The 23,768-nt window shown below is 35.6% G+C and overlaps 2 protein-coding genes across 3 annotated transcripts in view; both read right to left on the bottom strand.

Annotated features, from left to right (window-relative positions):
* Positions 1-1,257: 1,257 nt before the first annotated feature.
* eif3ba (eukaryotic translation initiation factor 3, subunit Ba) lies at positions 1,258-10,372 on the bottom strand. Of its 2 annotated transcripts, XM_065255395.2 has the most exons (19): positions 10,147-10,371; positions 9,597-9,789; positions 9,149-9,268; positions 9,005-9,062; positions 8,794-8,922; positions 8,546-8,703; positions 8,328-8,459; positions 8,176-8,242; positions 8,023-8,069; positions 4,394-4,604; positions 4,226-4,298; positions 4,022-4,144; positions 3,851-3,929; positions 3,622-3,760; positions 3,396-3,521; positions 3,235-3,312; positions 3,021-3,129; positions 1,810-1,922; positions 1,258-1,727 (listed from the first exon to the last, which is right to left on the bottom strand). In XM_065255395.2, the coding sequence occupies exons 1-18, from the start codon at positions 10,247-10,249 to the stop codon at positions 1,822-1,824; spliced, it is 2,046 nt and encodes a 681-aa protein (XP_065111467.2). In that variant the 5' UTR covers positions 10,250-10,371; the 3' UTR covers positions 1,258-1,727; positions 1,810-1,821. The 2 variants fall into 2 exon arrangements, with proteins under 2 accessions (XP_065111467.2, XP_065111466.2); XM_065255394.2 differs by having other exon boundaries at positions 4,022-4,298; positions 10,147-10,372.
* A 6,636-nt stretch (positions 10,373-17,008) lies between these two features.
* gna12a (guanine nucleotide binding protein (G protein) alpha 12a) overlaps positions 17,009-23,768 on the bottom strand; it is a 36,582-nt gene continuing 29,822 nt past the window's right edge. The window contains exons 3-4 of the mRNA XM_065261814.2: positions 21,418-21,468; positions 17,009-19,774 (exon numbers count right to left, since the gene is read on the bottom strand). Coding sequence (XP_065117886.1) covers positions 19,205-19,774; positions 21,418-21,468 — 621 coding nt within the window. The 3' untranslated portion in view covers positions 17,009-19,204. The remainder of the gene's footprint in view (positions 19,775-21,417; positions 21,469-23,768) is intronic.

The following is a 23,768-nucleotide window of genomic DNA, read 5'->3' as shown; positions in this document are numbered from 1 at the left end:
GAACACATCCTTTCTCTCAGGATTTAGCTGTTAATTTAATTTTTAAAAAAAAACATCCCTTATACGTTTATTTTATAAAAGGACACGTTTTTAGCAAAGACGTTGTGAGTAAAATGTTAGCAACTTGACATTATTATATAATTATGTTAAGTATTTGTTATGAAACGTTTTAATTACAACCAGTGCTGGAAATCGCAGAAATTCACTGTGGGGACTCTTGTTTGGAGGGGTGGGGGGTAATTTTAAATGACCTCCTAGATGTGTTTAAAATAATTAATAATAACATTAAAACATGTTTCCTACTAAGTTCCTACCTTTTCCTGAGTATTGAAGTCACACAAACTTTTAACAAATTTGTCCTCAGGTTAAAGAAAAAATTTGTGGCATGAAAATTTGTATATTTATTTAATATACATCTTAAATAAGAGGAAAAATCTGAAATTAACCCAATACATCAGTCATATCACTGTGACTGTTAAGTGTCATAGTGAAGGACACCACAAAGTTGGGTACAGAACCTATTATTAAAATACAAAACACATTTATTTACGTATAATCACCTAAGTTATAACCACTGTTTTGGGGTTAGAAATAATACATTGTTGTAAATAGATTAATAAACATCTTTGAAATATATGAAAATTATTAGTTGCACATGAAATTCACAACTTAATATGCATTTTGAAACAAAAATGTAACTTAACAGGGCTATTTTCCTCTTCAGGTTAAAAACTATTTTTATAATGCTGTTTAAAAAATTTGAACTGTGGCATAATTTTAATACCTACTCAAAAGTGATCATCTGTTAACCTTGCAAATAATTCAATAAACACTTCTAAACCTTAAGGGCCCAATTCAGTAAAGTGAATAATGAATAATAAAAAATACAAACATAATTTAGACAAGTGTTACTGGTGTGTCTCTCACGATGAATAAATAGCACTGGCATATTTTAAGATGTCACCATGCTGGTTATTTTCAGTTGAGACAGCTGAAACATGTTTTGTCTACGACAAGCCTTAAGCCTCGTCTGTGAAACTGGGGGTAAGTGTATTACACAACATACAAGGCTACGAACTAAAGAAAGAGGCACCAAACTCCAAAAATGTGTAAGTTAAACACACCACCCAAAAACATGCCAGGAATCCCACATGAAAATTTCAAAAAGTTATTTATCGATATTTAAGATACATTAAGGCTAAATAATTACTTTAAAACTATTAATGAGTATAAAAAGAGAGAAAAAAAACCAACATGTTTCAATTTCAATTAAACTTTATTCCCTTGTTGTGCATTTAATATCAGGTAATCTGAAAGGAGGAGGAAACAGCCCACTGTAGTGCCATTTTCGCACACTAAAGTACAAGTTCACCTTTCTGAAAATCTTGAAAAAAGTGTTTTCATTCAGCGTGATGTAAAAGCAGTTTTTGGCATACTGTGCCATGGTAACACCCTTTTGATGAGGTAGATCTACCAAAGGCAAAAACAAGAACATGCTTCATCAGATCTGCCAAGATCAGACTTTATGATGCTGACAGGACCGGTTCTCCCAGAGCTGGATTGTTTGTTTTATTAATGCAGCAGTCAACAGTGGCACAAAATTCTCCTTCCACAGCAACCAGTATTAAAAGGCACTTGATCGATGATAAACAAGGAAAACTCTTATGGGAACACCCTCAAATTTGTCTTCAACGCAAGTCCACACTCCTCCACTAAAAAAACGAATGCTGAAAAGAAGAAAACAAAACATCATTATGACTATGCCAAGATCTTTAAATGGGCATATTAGAGTCACTAGGCACGTACTACCTGCTGTTGGAACTACAGATCTCCGATGGGAATAATTTCTTCATTGATGAAAAACTCAATGGTCTCTTCCTCCCAGTCATCGACATTGCTGTCCAAATCATCAGTGTCCACACCTAAAAAGATTGGAAAATCCAGTGACCACAGTCAGATCTCATCCATAACCACTAATCAACCTCTACAGTGGACCTGTCACCATCATTCAAATTTGTTGACAACTAATTATATTAAATCTCTTGAATAATGACATACAAGGTTTATTTTATGTCATTATTGAATGTAAGCTCAATGAACTAATGTTGTACAGGGTAGAATAGTAACTTATACAACATTTTAAACGTTTCTCAACTACACTTAACAGCTGTGATTTTTGGCTGTTTTCTGCAACATTTGGTGGAGTCATTTCTCAGACACTCTGTTGATGGAAAGAAGGTGCAAGTGTGGTCAACTTGTCTGCCAAATCTGGTAAGGTTAAGGATTATGAAATGTCACACACGTTTGCATATTTAAAGTTCTTCGCCACACTTTCCCTGCAAATCCAACCAACCATCACATAACAAATTAACTGGCCCTCGTTTTCCTTTCGATTCAATAGCGAAAACATTCTCATACAGGTGCAGCAATAACCATGTTTATCAAACTGCAAACCATTACCAGTCTATTTAAAACATGTTTTAACTGTCTGCAGCAGACAGGATGTAGAAATATTTGTTTTTAAACTAGTTTAACACGCAGTTGACATTGGTCCCATCATGCAATGATTAAAATCTTGCATCAAATGAGTGCACCAGATATTCAACTGATAGCAAACATTTAATGGATTTCTAGAATGTAGTGAATAACTAGTGCTTATTTTAAATTGCAATTAGATCAAAAAACTTGGGGCTGCATGGTATTAAAAAATGCAACTTGCTAAAAATGTGATTTGATTTATATATTATATGATAAACGCTTTATGATAACGCTTTATGGGCATTAATCTCTGTCTTGATGGTCTCTCTCCCATCTAAAACTTTGACTATACGTACCTTTTAAAGTGATAAATCATTCAGTTATTACATTATGTACATTTGCAATGTTACTGTAATTATATTGCAGCCCTACAAAAATGCACATTTTAGGAAAAGTACAAAGAAAACCAGGATTTTGGCACCCAAAGCAAGTCAAATCAATGATATTTAAAACATAAGAGGCGTTATCTCTGCATTTGTTACCTCCTCTGAGTTCAAGACGAAGGGGTCTCTGATCTTGGTACATCTGCATGGCTTTCTCGCGGTACTTGCGATACTCCTCCATCATGGCACGCCTCTTGTCCACCAATTCCTGTAAAGCAAACGCCACTTATCTAAATCTGAGCAATAAACCTAAAATCACATTTACAACATGGAATTTAAAATCACTTGCATTCTACTTTTAAAAAACACTTACCTTCGAAGCCTTGGACTGACTGAGACGATCTTTCTGCTCAAAGATCTTGGAGTACTTCTTGAGGTCCTTCTTGATGAGCTGTGGGTTTAAACAGATGCGGTGGAATTAGAGTTCGGTGTGAAAGTGGCTGAAAGGGTAATAACTGTTTGATGTTAGCTCACCTTGATTTGCTCTTGGGTCAGGAGAGAGGGTGGGCGGGGCCTCCACAGCAGCTGGCAGAAACGATCTTTGTTGTTCTTCTGCAGCAAACGACCCTGGAATGTCCACAGCCAGAAGGCGTTGTCCACCTGGATGGATTAAAAGTGCAAGTTTGGTTAGCGTGTATCCACTTCTAATATAAAACCTTTTAAATGTTTAAAAATACAATTGTGGCAAATAATGAATCACCTTGTGACTCCACCAGGAGACAGATGTCACCACATATCGTCCAGTGGGATCCCATTCAACATCTGATGCCATGTAATGTTCAGCAAAGTTCATCATGGTGCAGTCCGAAGTGTCCACAAAAGCAAGAGCTCCATTCATACTAGAGGAATAGAAAAATACCAAATTAATATGATTGAATTATATGCATGATTCACACACACACACAAAAACATTTTAAATGAGTACAGACCTCCTGAGCCCAGCCAAAACCAAAAACTGTCCCTGTGGACTCCAGAAAATGCTATTTGCTTGCTGCTTGTCAAACATTTCTGAAAAAGAAAAAGAAAAATTGGTTGATCTTTAGAGGTAACATCTACACAAAAAAGCCAAAGTATATTTTTTAAAAACAGGGAACACATACTGATAAGGTCGATTTTGCCATTGTTCTTTACATGGTAGAACGATACATTGATTCTGGGAGATTCACCATGTAGGACAGCAAACTTGCTGCCATTTGGTTCCCAAGCAAAGGCAATGATGCTTTCTGTAGGACAGGCAGAGATATCAGAACTGAGAGCAGGTATATAAAAAGTCTTAAACAGAACATATATGCTTCTTTCCTTACCTTTCATCTCCACCACATCCACAGGTACCTGCTTCTCTCTCATTCGGAAGATCTCAAAGTTGGTGACAACACCCTGAGGTACAGAGAGACAATTATGAGTAATTTCCTCTCAGTCCATGAAAACAAAAGTTTTGACAATAGAGCCCAATAAAGAGGCAGCTTTTATACCTGTGTTCCTTTAGGTGTTCTGTCCACCTTTACACAGAGATAGTCTCCATTTTTCTGCCAGTGAAGCTTACAGTCCACAACATTAAACAGGTTACGGACTCTGATCTCATTTCTTGATGGGAGTTGCATGAGGGTGACTCTTGCTGGGATATCTTTATCCTCAGGAACCCAGAATGCAATGATATTATCACCTGGTGACCAGGAGAAATCCCTGTGGACAAACGATCATTTTTGATGAAAAGATCCAAGTTATAATGAAATATAAGGGATAATAGCACTTGCTAAGGTTAGGCAATAAATTGAAAATTCACCACATATATATATATATAATTGCCAAGATTTTACTTGTGGTAAACTTAAGCACCACTGTAAAAATATCACAATGATTTTAATGGACACTCTGAATACGGTGTTGTAAGATTAGTTTCAAAATTTTTTGCATCAGGGTTCCCACTTTAAAGGGACACTCCGGTTTATTTTGAAAATATGCTAATTTTCCAGCTCCCCTAGAGTTTAACATTTGAGTTTTACAGTTTTGGAATCTATTCAGCCAATCTCCGGGTCTGGCTCTACCACTTTTAGCATAGCTTAGCATAATTCATTGAATCTGATTAGACCATTAGCATCGCCCCCAAAAATAAGCAAAGTTTCAATATTTTTCCTATTTAAACTTGACTCTAAGTGCCTGAAAGTAGTCCACTTAGTAACTTTCAGCAGCAGGGTACTATTTTCGGGCACTGCGTAATATCATTGCACATCCTGCAGCCATGGTACAGAAGCAAAGTCCTTGATTATTACGCCAGAATGAGAGGACAGTTCCTAGTAGGGATATCCCGATACCACTTTTTCATTTCCAATCCGATACCAGAATTTCGAATATCAGCCGATACCTGTTTGACACTACTGTAATTAAATGTGTATAGTGCTTTCTGCTATATCTAGTATAATTTTAAATTTAAAAATCAATAATTTAAAATGATTTACAAGTTACAGGAAACATTAATAATTATTAATCATGCGGAGAACATATAATGGGTACGTTTGATCAGTTGAGTATGCTAAATATTTTTCACCTTAATTGTGTAAAACTTTCATGCTAATGGTCTAATCCAGTGTTTCTCAACCCTGGTCCCCAAGGACCTCCTTCCAGAAAGTTTTAGATGTCTCCTTATTTAAATCACCTGAACCAACTTATCAGCCTCCTTCCAGAATGTCTCCCTATCAAGCTAATAATTTAAATCAAGTGTGTTAATTAAGGAGACATTGAAAACATTCTGGAAGGGGGTCCTTGAGGACCAGGGTTGAGAAATACTGGTCTAATCAGATTCAATGGATTATGCTTTGCTAAAAGTGGTACCGCCAGACCCGGAGATGGGCTGAATGGATTTCAAAATGGTAAAAATCTATTTTTTTACATCTTTGCCCTGAAGAAGACCACTTGCTGGTCGAAACATGTTGGCGTTTGGATTTTATATAATGTAAGCCACACATAATAAAGGCTTTTTATTTATTCCTTCTCCTTTTGTTATTTTTGATTGAGTGCCTGGGTTTTGTGTTTTTTGTCTTTGGATTTTTCCCTACCCCAAGAGCACCTCATACAAATATTCTACCTGAGCGCCAGGTTGAACAGTTTCATGGTAAAAATCTAATGTTTTACTCTTTGGGAGCCGAAAAAATAGCATATTTTCAAAAAAGTGAAGTGTCCCTTTAAGTCAAATTCCATGACTTCACAGACTAAAAAGCTGAATTTCCCTGACCTATGTCCGGGATGCCATGAGCATGTATAATCTCGTGAACACCTTTAGTTAATAAAAATGTAGCTTAAATGTGTGAAATAAATAAACGGTGCCAATAACCAGCTGTTGAAGTTGTAGTCAGAGGAGGCTTGGACCTGGAAATTGTATTCCTTACGTCACAAGTTAACAAGCAGATTTAAAAAAAAAATGGAAACTAAAATTTAAAGCAACAAACAAAAATGATTGATTTTCATGACTTAAAATATAAATAAAAATCCCTGACTTTCAATGTCTGAAATAGACATTTAAAATTCCAGAAATTCCATGACCTGTGGGAACCCCGATTCATGCCACTTCCAAGTACAAGAACTGTAAGACCATGAACGGTAAAAAAAAAAGGTAACACTTTATTTTACGGTGTCTTTGTTACACATGTTACAAGGGCTGGGCGGTATGATGGTATATTCCGTTACCGCTGAATAAAATGTCAGACGTAACAGATTTTTCTATTCCGTCTATTCCGCGGAATGCAAATAAGTGGGCGTGGCTAACTCTGCCCTCCAGCATGTTAGACTGACTGTGACGAGAAACATGTAAAATAGTTCACTTATAAAAAATGAACGAGTTATTTGTGTATTTTTTAATAACAAGTGCCAGTGAATCCACCGCGGGTCACGCAGCGAGACTCTTGTCTTGCTGGCTCTCACGCGCTCTCTCTCTCTCGCATGCGCGCGCGCTCTCTCGCTCTCCTCATGCAGCAGCCGGCCGGTCTCTCTAGGCAAGCGCAAGGAGCTGCGCCTGCGACGCCAAATAAAGAGTTCTTCTCGCACATAATGCTAATAGTTGTAAAGTTTTCTGAACTTTAAGCAAGCTAAGACAAAACTCGCGTTTATATCAGTGACACGTGCGCTGCTGTGGCGCCATTTGCTTATACAAACATATTTGATCGGAAAGACGAGAAAGAGATGCAAATGTTAAGGTCTAATAGAAAGTAAAGGGCATCAAGACCTTAAAACAAACTTTATGATCATCACATCATAGCACCTGTCACATTTATAATATCTAGAGGTTCTTCTCTCATATACAGGTATTTATCCTGTCTGTAGGTTTTTGCATATATTTATACCTGTTCATTTTACATATTGCATGTGTTTAATGTAATGTATGCATAAATACAAAATACAATGAAGCCATACTATAGCTTCAATAGTCTATAAAATTAATAACTCAATTAAAAACAAGATTCTGTCTAATCAAGAACTCTGTTGTTATCTTCTGGACATTCTCACTTTAACATTATTAACTTTAAATTGCTCATATTTTAAAACTGTGGTGAGCATTTAGTCAAAAGCTATAGTGAGTGGTGTATTTCTGTACATTTTTATTATCAAAAAACAATATAAACTGAAAAACATGTATACCGTTAAATATTCCGTTCCGTGAAATAAAATGACTCATTCCGTGAAATAGATTTTTGGCCATTCCGCCCACCCCTACATGTTACATGTAATTATTATAGTAATAACAGTTAATTATGCATAATTACATGCAACTAACCCTAAACCAAACCCTAATCCTAACCCCAACCCTATAGTAAGTACATGTCATTAATGATTATTACTTAGTACTTAAAAGTATAATTACACTGTAATAGTGATACCGTAATATAAAGTGTGACCAAAAAAAATTATGCACTTAAGTATTTCCATTCATTGTCATGAATCTGTCCCATTACTCAGAAATTGATTTAAAACTACAATTCAGTAATTTGTTTGCATCATCAAAACTGAGATTGATGAACCGATAATGAAAATAGCAATTAGCAAATGTCATCATTATTGATTAGTATGGTATGTGACGTTATTTAGATAACAACAACAAAAGCATACTCACTTAATTCCATTTATCTTCAAACTCTTCTTGTCTAAAAGACCCATTGACTATAAAAAGAGAATTTTTTTTTTTTGTTAATTACATATCTGAAATTATCTTCATTATATTCATAAATTAGCATTGAAACAAGCTTTAATTCTTTAGGACACTAACTGGTGTTTCGTAGATACTCAGGGTGTCCAGTGTCATTCGAGCAAAGAACTTTCCATCTGGACTCCACCTAAAACAAAATCACATTTTTATATTAAATGACATTTAACAAATGAGTAACAAGTCCTATTCAAATCAACACGGACCACACTTACTTGAAAATCGGCCAGTGTGCAGAGCTTTCACAATGAAAGCCTCTTTTCTTCTGTCCTGTAAGAACGTCCCAGATAATGATAGCCTGTGGATCATCTTTAGTGTCCATGAGAGGGCTGAATGTAACAACATATCTGCAAAAAAAAACAACAACATTACAAATGCATGTTGAATACAGAACACTAAACTGCATTCAAACAAATGTAATGACATGACAAACCTTTCACAGGGAGAGAAATCGATAAGTTGCACTCCTTGATGACTGAACCTCTGGATCTGCTTGAACTTCTCACCTCCCCACAGAGCAATGCCTCTCTGGTGAAATGTGGCCAGATAAGTGCCTTTTGGAGACCAGCGCACATATGTCTCGGTCCAGCGCTGCAGCAAAAGTATAATAAAAAGACAGTGAATACACTTTGCATCGACCTATTAGCCACATGGTTTGAACATTTTATTATTTGGACTTACCGCTCTTTCCTCCACCTCGATAGGTTCCTTCACATCATTCGAAAATATGCCCGTTCTTTCACCAGAGTCATAGATGACACTGTACTGATCACGACAGTCAGGATCCTCCATCCAGTGACGCAGGTTTCCCTGAAACAAAAATATGATGGACAAAGTCAATACAGTGTTGAATACCGTAAACGAATGAATTTTCTTATTCAAAGATACTCACAAAATCTTTAAAGGGCTGTTTCTCAGGAGTTTCCCACTCATCGCAGATTGACATGTATCTAAAATGAATTGTAGTAATTTTGAATGTAATTATTCATGTTTTTAAATGCACTTATGAATATGAACACAATTAATGGTAACATACTTGTCAAAGTCTGTAAAGAGATTGACACGGAAAGTATGCTGCTTGTCCAGCTTGTAGCCATCAGCGTTCTTCACAGCTTCAAGAGCATGGCTTGGTGCAGAATACTCTAGAAATATATACCTGTAAAACGCATTTATTATTGTTAGGACAAGATCAACAAGGTACAGTACCACCACACTTTGTATCATACATACAATAAGTCAAGGATTATTTGGGAAATAAAATTTGGGTTTTTTTCAGCTCATACATAAAGCTATGGTTAAAACCACAGTAGTTGCAAGCGCCATTATCCATACAAACCACCACCCAAAAGTTTTGATGCCTGACCACAATCTCCACATGCATGTAGCATCTATCATGTAATATCAGTCATAACATAATTACAAATTACCAGCATCAGCCAAAATGTCAATATAATTGTATCTACACATCGCAAAGCAAAAGTTACCCCTTGGTCTTTCCATCAGCATCTGGATAAAATTCATTGGTGATTTTGCCAAACTTGGAGAAGATCTTGTGAATGACATTCCTGAGTTTCTCCAGACGATCGGGTCCGACTTGAGGTACATTATCAACCACAACGACCGAGTCAATGCCATCAGCCTCCTGCGGTTTGTCCCTCAGGACGTCCTCAAGCAGCTCTGTATGAGGAGAAATCGTACTGTAAATATCATACCAACAGAAATCATAAATTTAAGGGCAACATTTAAGCTTTGGGAAGATACAGTTATGTTTCCATGAGCGCCAAATAGCTGATGCTATACTGCATCTGTTACAATGCTTTTGTCTAGAAGATAACGCACATTGCTGAACATCACTGAACTTAAGCTGACGTGTTTATAATAAATAGAGTTTAGTCTGGGTTAGCAGAGTCAACTAGCAGGTAATTTCTTAACGGATGTAAAGGTTGTAATTGTTAGTTTAGTGGTATCATGTATAGGTTTACGGTCTTATCTACCGTTAGCTGTGGAGCTAAAGCTAGCGCAGGCCTCTCTTACCCTGATCACTGATGTCATCCACGAAATCCTCCGGATCACTGAACGAAGGCTCTTCTTCGTCCTCATACTCCAAATCGTCATCCATGTTATCCGTGTTGCGCATTTAGTGATGGTTTTGTGTCGGTTTGGGCAGGTGGTAAATGTCACTCCTGAAATTCAGAGATTTTACTCACTCGGCCATGTGCACGGCAACCGGCGCCAACCACAGCGAGTGAGAGAAGGGCCGTACCATGTGCACGCAGGGCGGGTGACTGCTCTTTCATAACATTTCATATTCGTCTATAATCCACATTTAAATAAACGGTTACATTTTGATTTATAACAATACGGTATATCATTTTAATATTGTCACATAAGGTATCCGGTGCTAAAATGCGTAATATTTCAACCAAATGTAAATTGTGACCCCTTTCAAACGAACTTGGTTATTCCCTACTGCTTATCGCTCTCAACTTCCTGCTCACGTGACACGCTGAGTTCCTTTTTAGTTAATTTATTAATTCAGTGCAGTTATACATATATGCGACACAAAAAAGTTTGGATGAATTTAGGTAGATTGGTACACATTTTTGAATATCTACTGTCCATAAACTTACCATCATAGAAACCATATAGATTTAAACATAGGTGTCATTTACACTGGGGACGCTGGGGACATGTCCCCACCACTTTTTGAAATGGCTGATTTTGTCCCCACCACTTTTTGAAAGCATTTGGTTAAAATATTTAGAAAAATCTAACAATACCTGTGCGACTTACACTGCAAAAATGACTTTCTTAGTATTTTTGTCATGTTTTCAGTACAAATATCTTAAGATTATTAAATTAAGATGCTTTTTCTTGATGAGCAAAATGACCTAAGAAAATACAATAAAACAAGCAAAATTCTGTGCCATTGGGGTGGGAAAAACATCTAAAAATAAGATTTCTTTTTCTTAAACACTTAATTTAAGCAAAATTTTCTCACCCCCAGTGGCAGATGTTTTTACTTGTTTTAAGCACAAATTCACTTACATTGTACAGTTTTTGTCTAAAAACTAGACTTATTTTCTAACTATATTTTGCTCATCAAGAAAAAGCATCTTAATTTAAGAATGTTTAGATATTTCTACTGAAAACAAGCCAAAAATACTAAGAAAGTCAGATTTTCAAGAAAAAAAATCTTAGTATTTTTGTCTTGTTTTCGGTAAAAATATCTAAAAATTCTTAGATTAAGATGCTTTTTCTTGATGAGCAAGATGCCCAAAAAAATAAGACTAGTTTTTAGACAAAAAATATTTAAGTTAATGTTAAATTTAAGTGATTTTGTGCATAAAACAAGCAAACAAATCTACCAATGGGGCAAGCCATTTTTTTCTTGAATTTTTCTTGAAATTAGTGTTTAAGAAAAAAGATTTTTTTGCTTATCCCATTGGCAGATTTTTTGCTTGTTTTTATGCACAAAATCACTTACGTTTGGTATTTTTGGTCTAAAAACTAGACATATTTTCTTAGGTCATTTTGCACATCAAGAAAAAGCATCTTAATTTAAGAGTGTTAAGATATTTTTACTGAAAACAAGACAAAAAAATCTTAAGAAAAGTACAGAATTTCATTGTAATCATTGACTTAACGTGCTGCTGTTTTTTTACAGTATGGTGCTTTGGCACTGTTCGGTTGAGCTGGTGTTGCAGGGACTGTTACATGTGCAGTCGACATTGTTGAGGGTTTTATGCTGAATATTTTTGTGTTGTTGACCAGCCTACACTGCCATTTTTGATGCGCCGTTACTCAATATTTTTCCCGTCCTGCTGTAATGTTTTTTCATCTTATCTTTTGTCCCCACCACTTTTCAACACAAACTGACGCCCCTGGATTTAAAGCAAAATGGCCAACTCTCCTTCAACTGTATACTAACAATAATTACCCAAAAATATTCACAGTATGGTGAACAGATAATATTACACTTAGTATTATCACTTTACAAAGTAATTTGATAGAAAAATTTATACAGAAAAACATAGAATTACAAAACAATTATAACAATAATACATAAAACCATAACAGCTACAGTTTAGATCTCAACAATTTGAAATACAACAAAGAGATTGTGTTGAGATTGTGTAACAAAGAAAAATGCTACAATTAAAGATGCCTCTCGAACTTGTGCTTTAATACAACACACTTCTCAGCTTAATAACAAAGTCTATTTAATATGAAAGGATTAATTGATGACGGCCCATTTAATTATTCGAAAATAATGCACACCCAATGTGGTATTACCCATTACATTTCTCAACCAATCAGAATAAAGCATTTAACAGCTCTTAATAAGTAAATGAGTACAATGTATAGATGTATGGTATAAATTCTTTGTAGCTACAAAATGCAAAAGTATCTAAGAAATTTACTGGAAGGGTATACGTAGTGAATGATGTTGAAATGAAACCCTTTAATCCTCTGGGTGACTGGGAATATTGCAACAGAGTACTTTTTCAAATACTTCCTAAGGGCATGACTGCCATACGCAATTTATGTCTAGTAAAGGATTTGGATCATTACAAGAGCCTGAAGAAACTATTTTGTTTGGTAGTTTTCCAGCTGACTGACAATAAGTTGTGGCAATCCAACAAAAACACAAGGAAACTATACAACAGGAGACAAAAAAGTGGTGTATTAGGGAAATGATTTTACTCCATAAATGCCAATAAATTAACTGGGAACCTGAACCATTCAATGTAAATATAAAACCTGGTGTTTCATGGCGGTTTTAATGGAATAAAGTTATTTATGTAGAGGTTTCCAATACAGTGATATTTTTATTTAGCTTTTCATAAACAGGGAAACATAAATAATCACAATATGTTCAATTATAAGTGTCAGAAACAAAACCTCATCCCTACCCTCAGAGGCGTCATGCCCATTCAAACTGAGGGGGCACCTGCCCCCTTGGTTTTTTTGAGCCAATGGATTTTTCATCCAACCTCAAAATCAAATAAGCGTCCATTAATCTGTTATTTGACTTTTAATCTGTTAATATGCACAATATTATACATTCTGTGCTGCACCCTTGTCACTTTTCGGAGATTTTCGCCGTTTTGATAGTGTTTTGATCATGTTACATTACTTTTATTCTGGCGGCAGCTGGCGCTGCAGTCAGAGCGCAGTCGCAGACGTCATCAGTGTCTGGGCGCGCTCACGAGCTCTCTGAAGTTGCTGGCTTGCTGCTGCATTTGGCTATCTGAGGAATTAAAACGTGTTAGAAACGCTCACAACATTTCCAAACCCCAGTACGCTAATGTGCAGTTAACCTTCTCTGTGTAGAAAATGTATGGTTTTAAATGTGACCGTCTCAACGTTATATTAGCAGAGATTCATCTTCTTGGCACAACGCCAAAGTTCGCCAAAGTTCACGCGGGCGCGGAATCTCACATGCTCACATGAGGTAAAATTTAATGCAAAAATCCGTTCCTCTAATAATTTTATCTAAACATATTTTTTAAAATCATTATTGAACATTAAAATCAATCACGTGGCTATAGCTTATGTCATTTTCGTTGTTTATATACTTTATGGATTTAAAATTACATTAATTTTATATGATAATGTAGTTGTTGTGCAAAATGCATTAATGACACAATTAAACAAGCCATTAAGACTTAAATAGAAAACATGCCGTTTCAGATGTGAATATGATGCAAATGTGTCATTATTCCGATTGAATAGTATATGATATGAAAGTAGTCATCACTTTTATTTTGGAGGTTTTTGCATGAAAGCAGGGGTTTTCAGATTGTTAGAAATGTAAGTGCCATGGAAAAGACTGAAAGCTCTATAATATTTCGTTTGATGTCTGTGTATGCACAAATTTCTGTGAGCTGTTGACACTGTGCCCCCTTAAAAAAAATTGGTGCATGACGCCCCTGCCTACCCTCATTCGTAGATGTTATAAGTACAAGTCATACAGATTGTACACCAAAAAAAAAAAAATAAATAAATAAACTAAATGAGTATGTGACTGACTGCATAAATACATGGATATATAAACATAAGAGAAAAAAAAGCATGTATTAATTACTTTGATAATGTATTCAAATGATATATACCTGTATATACTCCTATATTTAAAAAACTGTATATACCTACATAATTATACATATATGTGCATTACATACATTTATACACCCCATATACCCATACAAACACATTAATACTTATACACCTACCTGGCCTTGTGTACTTGCATACTCATACCATATGCATTCCTATTTGTAACAACCCACATACATTTATGCTCATGCGAAATCTGTCAATGAGAGAAACAAAAGTTAACAGTGGGTGAAAAGAATAAATAAATTGAAGAAAATTGCAAATGACACTTAACTACTATCTCAAAGGATGATGCTTGTTTCCTGTAACTTTAATACTAACAAGAACTAAAACAAAAGGTGGAAATTATTTTTATCCCCTGATTGTCGGAAGTATACTACAGTATCTTGATAAGCTAACAAGCAATATCTAAGACTAGTCTAAGCACACAGTGATATTTTTGAAAGACCCATAACCTCCATAAAATGTCAACTATTCGCATATTTTTTTTCTTAATAGTGTTTGATGATTCATAATATCAATAGCTTATCTCATTTTAGTAAGGATTTGAACCAACTAAGGCAATTGCTTATAATTTTTCTATAATGCCCTTAGGTATGTGCAATTTCAACTACAGTGTTTCTTAGGAAAAGTTGTCAGTTTTTCTACTGTATACAAAAAATTGTGGATTTGCTTAAATTCCCTCAATACCATTTTAAGGAAATATCCAGACATCAGAGAAAGTGAAATACTTTTATGACAGTATTCTGGAAAAGACCTTATCATGAATGTGTTACTAACCTCACAAACACTTAATGAAGGTCAAATTTATTTTATTTTTATCTATTTTTATGTAATTTTATTTTTTTAAGGGTACTTTTGAATTTTGGGGTATGAAGGTGTGGTCGCTTAAGTAAACAAATATTGTTTTATATTTCACCAATAGGGGCCGCTCTTGCTTTAGGATTTATTTATTTATTGTCTTTAGTTGACTGGTTTCCAAGTCACATTACAGTCACATGATAGACAAACTCATCTCAATGATAGTTGGTATCCTGCTAACCGTGTTTTCCTGTCCAGATTAGATAATACAGTTCCCCTAGAATAATAATTTTAGACTGATGTAAACTCTTTAATAGGCTACTGGATAATCACCATTTGATGTGTATTCTTTAACTGTCTGAAATGACTGCAAAGGCCAGCAAGCAGTTTACAGAAGCCTTAATGACAGAATTAATAGTTGTATTATAATTAAATAGTCTTGCAGATTACTGCGCTTTATTATTAAAGAATATCAGAGGAAATGATTTATCACAAGTCATGAAGCTCACACAAATAAGCCATGGTTAGCCCAGAGAAAGATGCTTTGTGTACTTAGACATCTCCCTCCATGTGCAGGGGATTTGTCAAAGGTTTTGTAAGTAATATTTGTTTAGATGTCTTACCATAATAGAGCTTCTTTGTTCATCGTCAAACAATAAACCCCTCACAGGAAAGGGAAAAGTCCTCAACAGAGCAACCGTTGTATGACAATGAACCCTAAAATAGCTGACTACAAAGAGGGGTGGAGTTTGAAGATGCATTTAAACTCAAGTTATAACTGTACTTACTGAATATAGGGCTGAACGCTGCCTCTGCGACTTAAGTGTTGCATAAGCTCTATTTATTTTTGAACTACTCCCAAAAGTGAACTCACTCCCAAACAAGGAAAATGCATAGTGTGGGGACAACATAAGTTCCTGATTTGAGGAAAAAGACATTTAAATAATCTATGATTTTTAAATTAGTAACAAATACATAGAAGCTACAAATAATTATACTCTTAAAAATGTTGGCATTGGGTTAAAAAGAGACAAGTTGTTGGGTTAAATTAACTCGGAAACAAATATGTCTATTTAACATTTGGTTAAAGGTGCCAAAGAATGCATCAATACAATTTGTTACATTGTTCTGTGATACCAACATAGAAGGTATTTAACTTAATTAAGTGCAAAAATTATCCAGATATGGTTTTACGTCCATTTACAACCCAAGGACTTGCCTTTGGAATTAAATTGTATATAATTACATTATTTAAAAGAGTCATAAATAATAATGTTGAGCTGTTTCTCAGAGCGACTCATTTCAGTAGCTCTGTGTATGTGTGTGCAAACACACTTTTATGTTTGAGCTTGTATCAGACGAAGATTTTAAGGAATAATCAATTATTTAGAGATTGGAAACAGACGTCAAGTTTGTGTTTTTTCAGTACGGACCTGCAAAACTTAACTGCGACATCAACAGTAGCACTTCAGCCTAAAAACGTTAGCATATAGAATTAACTAGCGTATAATGCTAACTCAGCAGTCACAACGTTGTTTAAGCATTGTAGCAACATTTAAATTAATTTAATGTGTAATTGAATATTGGGGCCGCATACATCACGACTGTAACATCACAGTTGGTGTTATGTTGAGATTGGCCTGTTTTAAAGCAAGTATGCACAAGGTTTACATAAGGAGGAGGAAACAGTAGTGTTTTTAGGCTTAGAATATTTCATTACCATGTACAGAACTCTTATTATTCATTTATGCCATGGAAAATGCAGTTTTACATTCCATGGCATCTTTAAAAAAAGGAAAAATTTAAACGCAATGGGTTAGGTTCATCCCTCAAAATGGGTTGCATATAACCCAGCATTTTATATAATGTAAGATGTAGAAACATAACAATAAATAAAATCTAAAACAATAAGCCTTAATTCCCAACTGCATGTTGAAGAGGGCAAATATGAAGAACAGCCCAGCCCACCAACTATAGCTCAACATTAACATTTTTATTGTATTTATACAGTTCTTATATACAAAACACACATAATGGAGTTAAATTCACACTTTTTACAATCAATGGATATGTAAAACAACAGGGAAGCAAACCACAAAAAAAAAACTTACAGTATAACAATGACAGTCATGAGATTCTAATAATGTGTCCTAACCAGGTTTATCACTGAGCACAAAGGGTGAAATGTTTATGTTCTGATAAAAATTTAAAGAATATTTTACATGACATGATAGTTATAAGTTAAGATGTGTGTTTTTGTACCAATTAGATAACACAATAGGCGGGGCTACACAGTGCGACACAGCAAAAAAAAAAAGTTATCAACAAAACATCCTGTTGCTTGTCGCTATTGCGGCTGGTTAGAGGACAAACACAGATTAAGATGGAAGAAAGTGACTCTCATCACTTGTTGCTTATCGTCTCGCCTCTGTCTAGAACAAAATTAAATGCCAGAACAGCAATTGTGACATTTATACTTTTAGGTAAATTATGAGACTGGAAATTGTTTTTCACATTATTATTCTGTATTTTTTTTACTTACTATTCATCAAAATAATTACACTGACAACGTGTATATCTTGATTGCTTAATAGCCTCTATATTTGAGCACAGGGCCTGTTTTTATTATCCTTTATTTAACTTCCACATTCTCCCAATGATTTTATGATCCAAAAGGAGGAGAAAACAAGCAAGCTTAAAATAAAGAAATCATCTGGTGCTTTATCTGCACGAGCGCCAGAGATCTTCCAGTAAATGCGAGAAAAGGGGGAAGATCTGTTAGGGACAATAGTTTAGGGTGTGTCAGATATCTTTCCTGCCAACATGGAGCATGATTATGATTATGAGGAAAAACAGAAATACCTTTAGGGCATAGAAAAACATTGTCATTGCTGATTTGCAATAAAAATAAAGAGCTAACAGTGTTCATTACAGTAAACATAAAGGAGCATGTACTTGTGAAAACGTAGCGCAATCACCTCCTGGCCCAAATATGAGGACGTATCTCAAGCCGTCCTACACGTTTTACACACGAACTTAAATTTATACCATCTGTGATGGTTTTTGTGCCATCACCCACAAGAAACATTCATCAGCATTGTCAGACGTTACTGGGAAGTCATTTCATGCCTCATTCACGGAGTAGTGGCGCAACAAAGTGGGGGCTCGTCCAGGATTTCAACCTGTGACCTTGTGCAGAAACATCAGCTAAGACCAAAATCCCACAGCTGTCATTCATAAAGATCCGGTGACCAGCTGAAATTAAGTAGAAACTAAGATCTTCATATCCACTGATAATATAACAGATCAGTTCTAAGCCGTCTTCTCCATAATCTCTGTTTAAAGGTTAGACGGTACACAGTTTGTATACATTACAAAAGCCTTGTTATGGATTATCAAAATCTTTACATCATCTGAATACTCAAAAAAACTAAGTAGAGATATGCAATAATGACATTTAATGAACACCATTACTGCTTTATACATCTAAAGTTAGTGGTGTTAGGCATAACCAGTGATTTGACCCTACTTTATATATTTTAAAGCTTCTAGCTTAACTTGAAGAGACACAAGTACAGTTCAAAACTAGAGGTGAGACAGTTACAATGTACAGAAGGCACTTATCAATATGTACAAAAAACCCTGCTTTTTGGTAATGAGAATTCTGCATGTCATCTATAAACTGTGCATGCCGCAACATTGAAGTGTTAGACTGTTTTAAAAATAACCTGTCGACACAAGGAAGTAATGTGAATCTAAACTACAGACAGGACGCTCAAGTGTAAGTTTGCTATTTATTTTTAGGATGTTATTTGGGTGACAAGCCAGTGTAAAGTTACTGTGCATTGGTTGAGTTTATCCATGAGACGAAGAGTTGAGAATCCTGATCAAAAACAGATCATTATCAAACTTTCAACTGTAATTCACTCACATCCCGTCCTGAGGTCTCTTACAACCTTCGGTATGACTTCACAATTTGTAATTTTATTACAACTAAATGCCATGTCCTTCATAAAACTATTTCTCCTTTTCACACAACGGAGTATATTCGTCAAGCAAAGATGATTTAAAATGAAGTCCAGTAGGTGTTTCCTCTCAAACTGCAGGAAATAGGTTGCAAATAGGTTGAAAAATGGTATAAACAACAGTAAAAATGTGAAACAGACCCTCACTGCAGCATAATGTCTTTTAGGTTTTCCTGAAGAATTGTGTCCTTCACAGCGTGAAACACAAAGCGAATGTTCTCAGTGTCAATGGCAGTGGTAAAGTGGTGAAAAAGGGGCTTGCTGCGGTTGCGCCGTTTGCGGTTGAAGCACTGCACCAGATAAGCCTGAACATCCTCCACCCGGTGAGGGTCTCCCCGGAAGTCGGAAAAGTGCTTGCAAATGCTGACCTTGCGTACCTTCTCTACCAGAAGGTCCATCTTGTTGAGGAAGAGGATAATGGAGACGTTGTAAAAGAGCTTGTTGTTGACTATGGTCTCAAAGATGTTCATGGACTCCACCAGGCGGTTGGTGCGGCGGTCTTCCATTAGGACCTGGTCGAACTCGCTGGAGGACACCATAAAGAGGATGGAGGTGATGCCGTCAAAGCACTGAAACCATTTCTGTCTCTGAGAGCGCTGTCCACCCACATCTACCATCTTAAAGGGGATCTTCTTAATGACAAAATCATGCTCCACAATTCCCTTAGTGGCTTTCCTGGCCAGTAGGATGTCCTGTCGGCTTGGTACATAGCTCTGCAAAGATGAAAATTGTGTAAGTGGTTGTGCAAATATATAAACTGGGAGAAAACGGCATTATAATGACAAGCAAGCGGATACCATTCAATAGGTGTTAACTATTTACACACTGTACTTAGAAATGGATCTGAACTGTTTACATTATTTCCTCGTTTCACAGAAAAAGCTCAAGCTTTGTCCCAGACTAAAATGAATGGTTGAGCTGTCTTAACTGAAAATAACTTGCCTTGACATATCTTAGTGTTATTGTTTTGTCTCAAGATGCACACCAGTAATGTTTTTTTATAAAAGTGACTTAAATATCCTAAATTAACTAAGGCATAGTCATAGTTTAAAGGATTACTCCACTTTCATAAAAATTCCTGACAATTTACTCACCCCCATGGCATCCAAGATATTTATGCCTGCCTTTGTTCAGTCAAGAAGAAATGAAGTTTTTAAGGAAAACATTCCAGGATTTTTCTCAATATAATGGACTTTATTGGACCTCAACAGTTCACAGTTTCCCAATCAAGGCATAAGGGTCTTATCTAGCAAAACAATCACCATTTTCTCCCAAAAAAAAGTACTTTTAAACCACAAAAGTGTGACATGCCATCGCAACCTAACGTATTAAGTAATCATGACGAAAGGTCACATGTTACATATGTGAAACGCACACTTGCAGACAATTTAAAATAATAAAATGACACAAAGACATTAATTAGTATCATTCCTCATCTTTCTCCACACTTGTAAACACTGGAGTGGTAGTTTTGCATACGTCATGGATGACATTTCGACGTGATTACATAATACTTAAAGTCACACTGGCGTGTCACACGGCTAGTGCAAGACAAGAAGTTGTGGTTTAAAAGTACTTTTTTTGTAAAAATGATGATCATTTTACTAGACAAGACCATTATGGCTTGTTTGGGATTGTTTAGAGCCCTTTAAAGCTGCCAATTTTAAACTGCATTTAAACTGTGAACTGTTCAGGTCCAATAAAGTCCATTAAATGGAGAAAATCCTGGAATGTTTTCCTCCAAAAACTTAATTTCTGAACAAAGAAAGTCTTAAACATCTTGGATGACATGGGGTGAGTAAATTATCAGATTTTTTTATGAAAGTGGAATATTCCTTTAAGTCTGTTAAACCAGGCCTATGTTTTTTTTTTTTTTTTTTTTGCATGGTCTGCAAATTTCACTAATGGACTTTTTGTACATCCACCTACACAACTAAAAACATGAACAAACTTGTTCATTCTGGTATTTGTTGAATCTAAGTGTAAAATCTGAGTGGTTTATTGGATTACAAACAAAAATTCCTTTTTGCCTTATTAACAGAAAGGGTGGGAAATGACCTTGGATACAGCTTCCAAAAAACCACGATCCACCCAAACTATAACATTAGTTTCTTTTGTCATTGGCCTTGGTTTCCATGCTCACACAAAACACATTTTAGTCTTTTTATCACTCGCACAAAGACTTAACTCTTACCGCCTCTACTCCCCAAAGCCACCACCTCTGCTCAGAAACATCATATAAAACTAATATTTATTTGACTACTTATCTATCCAACTGAATATATGGCCAAAAATGTTTACCCACATTGCTCATAAACCATGAAGAAATATAAGTAGTTAAGTTATAATGACTCACCAGTTGTCCGATTCGATCCAAGTTATCCAGGAAATACTTAACTGATTCACTCTGTAATAAACACACACACACACAGGACAAAAAGTTACCCAATGTACAAAAAGAACTGCATTACAGATTACTAACAATCATTTAAATATATTTTATTATATTAAAGATCATGTTTTTCCTGATCCCATTTTTCAAACTTTAGTTAGTGTGTAACGTTGCTATAATAGCATAAATGATACCTGTAAAATGATAAAGCTCAAAGTTCACTGCCAGGCGATATATTTTCTTTAACAGAATTCACCTTTTAAAGCCTACAGTGAATTGCCGGTTTGGTCTACAGTCCTCTACTTCCCGATTGAATGACGTCCATAAAAGAGTTTTTGATTAAACTCCGCCCACAGTAATACGTCAGTCGCCAGCTAAGCTCAAACGGCTCTTGCTAAGCAGCTGTCGAATCACAACACACTAAACAAACTACACAATCAGAACTCAATACGTATTTCTGAAGGAGGGACTTCATAGAACAAGGAAGACATCAGCCGTTTTTAAGACAGTGAAAACAGCGGTATGACTAAATAGTGTGAAAAATACTGCGTTTTTTTACACCTGAAATATTAACACATGTTATATTGCGCACTGTAAACAAAATCAAAGCTTCAAAATACAAGAATAATGGGACCTTCAATCATATCACATACGTACATTACATCCCTGCATTATTATTTTAGCACAACATCAACTTACTTAAAGTCAATATAATAGATTAAATGATTCATGCGAAAAAAAAATTTTTTTGTATTTAAGCTTAAAGGATCAAAAGATCAAAAATAAAAAGTTTCATTTACTCACCCACATACAAACCTGTATATAATTTTTTGTTCTGAAGATATTTTGAGCAATATTTGTAACCAAATCTTTTTTGAGCAATATTTGTAACCAAATCTTTTTTAAGCACCATTGACTTCCATAGTAGTATTTTTCCTACTATGGAAGTGAATGGTGCTTCAGTTTCCTACTTCATTACAAATATCTTTCTCTGTGTTCAGCAGAACAAAGCCATTTATACAACATGAATGTGAGTAAATAATGACAGAATTTTCATTTTTGGGTGAACTATCCCTTTAATAAAAACATTTAAATTATAAAAAAACATTGTGCATAATTATTTTTAAAAGTAGGGAAATCTGTCTCTCAAAAGCAGTTCTAATTCAGGAATGGAAAGTTAAAGTAACAGGATGTTCCTATCTTTGTCTGAGAACTATGCGGGTCACTCATACCACACATCAGCAAAAAAACTTTAATGAAAAACAGCCAACTCGAAAATGTAGGTTTACACGTAACTCATAATCTTCTGTTACTTCATAAAGTGCAGTAGGGAGTGAGATGAAAAATCACTTTCAAGCATTGCTCCAGCATTTGGTTAAGTGCATAACACATTATACAGACACATAACATTGTAAGTTCTGTTTACTTTACAGAACATTGGCTTTAATAAATGGACTCTATAATCTACAAATGTTACAAATGAACATGCACTGGAATAACTGCTGAGGGAGGGTTGAATCATCTTCTGACTATAGCTCGCCACATCTAACTACCTAAGAATCAGGCCAGAGGTCAGTGTGTAGCCCAATCAATCCATAAATAAAACAGACTGGTGAGGTTGGTTAAAAACAGTACAGCATGTTCATACTGGTCTATTCCAAGAATCGATGATATCTACTGCCCTCATAAGCCACAATATACTGATAGCTACATCGGTTGCCCAATATCCATATGCTTTTCCAAAGAAATTGTGCTCTTCTGAATGGACTCCTAGAATGAAGCAATAGAGAGATTAACTAAATTGCTGTGTTGAGCATTATTTCCTGACAAAGTTGTTTTCACGCAGGCTTTTGGATGGCAGACACTGCGGCCTTGGCGTTTCAGTGAACATTGTCTGGAAAAGCAAATTGTGTCATCTAGTTTGTGTGTGAGTTTCACAAAGGCCCCATGTTCCCAACAGGAAACAGCTGTGTGTGAAAACAGGGGATTAACAGCACAGCGCAGCCCCTATACAACAGACTGAAGCCCAACACCCCAAACCTCCTCGCATACACATACACAACACATCATCAGGGCTTAATGTAACACAGGCAGGAAGTATCACACAGATATCTGATATCAGGGCCCGTGGCATTTATCAGTCCCTCCTTCAAACATTTACACACAATAAAAACATTCCTTCCTCTTTAACAGTTAAAAAATACAGCAGTGTGCGTGGTGAGCGATTTAAATTATTACATTTTTTCAAGCATTGTTTCTATCACAGCTATGTAAAACACTCACGCTTATATAAAGCTGCAGTCAGTAACTTTTGC

Source organism: Paramisgurnus dabryanus, chromosome 3 (assembly GCF_030506205.2).
Source record: "Paramisgurnus dabryanus chromosome 3, PD_genome_1.1, whole genome shotgun sequence".
In the NCBI taxonomy this organism is placed as follows: domain Eukaryota; kingdom Metazoa; phylum Chordata; class Actinopteri; order Cypriniformes; family Cobitidae; genus Paramisgurnus; species Paramisgurnus dabryanus.
Note: the sequence above shows the minus strand (reverse complement) of the source record. Positions and strands in the feature narration are given on the sequence as shown.